The sequence below is a fragment of the Tupaia chinensis genome, unplaced genomic scaffold (genome assembly GCF_000334495.1).
Source record: "Tupaia chinensis unplaced genomic scaffold, TupChi_1.0 Scaffold000037_9, whole genome shotgun sequence".
Lineage (NCBI taxonomy): Eukaryota > Metazoa > Chordata > Mammalia > Scandentia > Tupaiidae > Tupaia > Tupaia belangeri.
In genome coordinates, this window is record NW_006159492.1 from 1,319,071 (window position 1) to 1,320,366 (window position 1,296).

At 49.2% G+C, this 1,296-nt stretch overlaps 1 protein-coding gene across 1 annotated transcript in view; it reads right to left on the minus strand.

Annotated features, from left to right (window-relative positions):
* DCDC1 (doublecortin domain containing 1) overlaps positions 1-1,296 on the minus strand; it is a 224,732-nt gene that overhangs the window by 18,493 nt on the left and 204,943 nt on the right. Inside the window, exon 26 of the mRNA XM_027772760.1 lies at positions 912-1,048. Coding sequence (XP_027628561.1) covers positions 912-1,048 — 137 coding nt within the window. The remainder of the gene's footprint in view (positions 1-911; positions 1,049-1,296) is intronic.

Consider the following 1,296-nt stretch of genomic DNA (forward strand, 5'->3'; position numbering starts at 1 on the left):
CTGCTGAGAGATCTCTCTCCATCTCACAAACGAGTTTCGAGCTAGAATCACAACCTCATTTCCCTTCGCTGAGGAATGCTTGAGGAAGTCCACACGTGCTCTATCAGGCCTTCATGCTGGGCTCTAGGAGGCTGTGGCCACCTTATGCCCTCCCAGGCCCCTGCCGCGCAGGCTCTGAGCCACTTTCAGCAGCCCCAGCGCAATGCTTCGTGTGTATTCCCTGGCGGGCGATTTATCCCGAGCCTGGCAACAAGTCCTATTTCTAGCAATGTCGATGTTTTCTGGTGACCTTGGTGTGGGCACATGCCTAAGATTTGGAGGGAACACATTTCGTGAATCTGAAACCCTTTAAATGGGAACACATCATTTGGATGAAAACCTTCACACGGCAGAAAGTCTTCCCCGGTCTATTTCCCTACCCCTCTCCCCACGGCTGACCTTTATCTTCTGACGCTTTATGCCTGGCAATCCTGACTGATTAACCAATTGGACTGAAACCACTTTTGGAATTGCTCACTTCTGAATGTCTCCATTGCAATTAGTATTTTGCTCCTTGCTCTTTCTGCGTATTGAGACATCCCCTTAGGAGTGATGAGCGACGAAGCCGTGAGGCCCGACTGGACTACACTTATTATGATTACGTTGGTATCTATCTACTGGGCCTTTTTCTCTTCCATGCTAAGGTCATAACTCCTGGTCTCCATTTAGACAAAACAGTCTTTCATGTGAGCCGGCGTCTTGTAGACAGCTGCTCCCAAATACCAGCTCAGTGCTTGGCATACGCTCATGTGGTCGTCGCCGATCAGACGCCGAGCGCATATTAACAGCGTCACTTTAAAATTCAATATTGTGCTCTCTTAAACACTTATAAAGGAGGCAGGCTTTAATGTCTGGAGCCCTAAAGAACATACCTCTGTGTGTCTTATAAGTTCCACGAGTTCGATTTCCTCTTGAGTCTGCTCAGTCCAGCCTCCTTCGACCAGCACTGGCTGCACAGGGTTCTGGGTGGGAACCATGGTGGGCGGCTGACATGCTGCCACCCGCCGCCCTGGGGAAACACATCTCCAGAAATTCCATGTCTGGTGGTAGGCTTTCTGATTTCAAATCAATTACTTCAGCTTTGTATGACTAAATCATTCCACCCAGGAGCACAGGCTAACATACTAAATATATCATAAAAGCAAAGATGCCTAAGGTAATGATATTTAACAATACCTCTTCACACGGGAGCTTGGGGCTTTCGGTACCCAGGATACGCACACCCGCTGCACAGGCAGAGGAAGAGAGCGGCGCCGT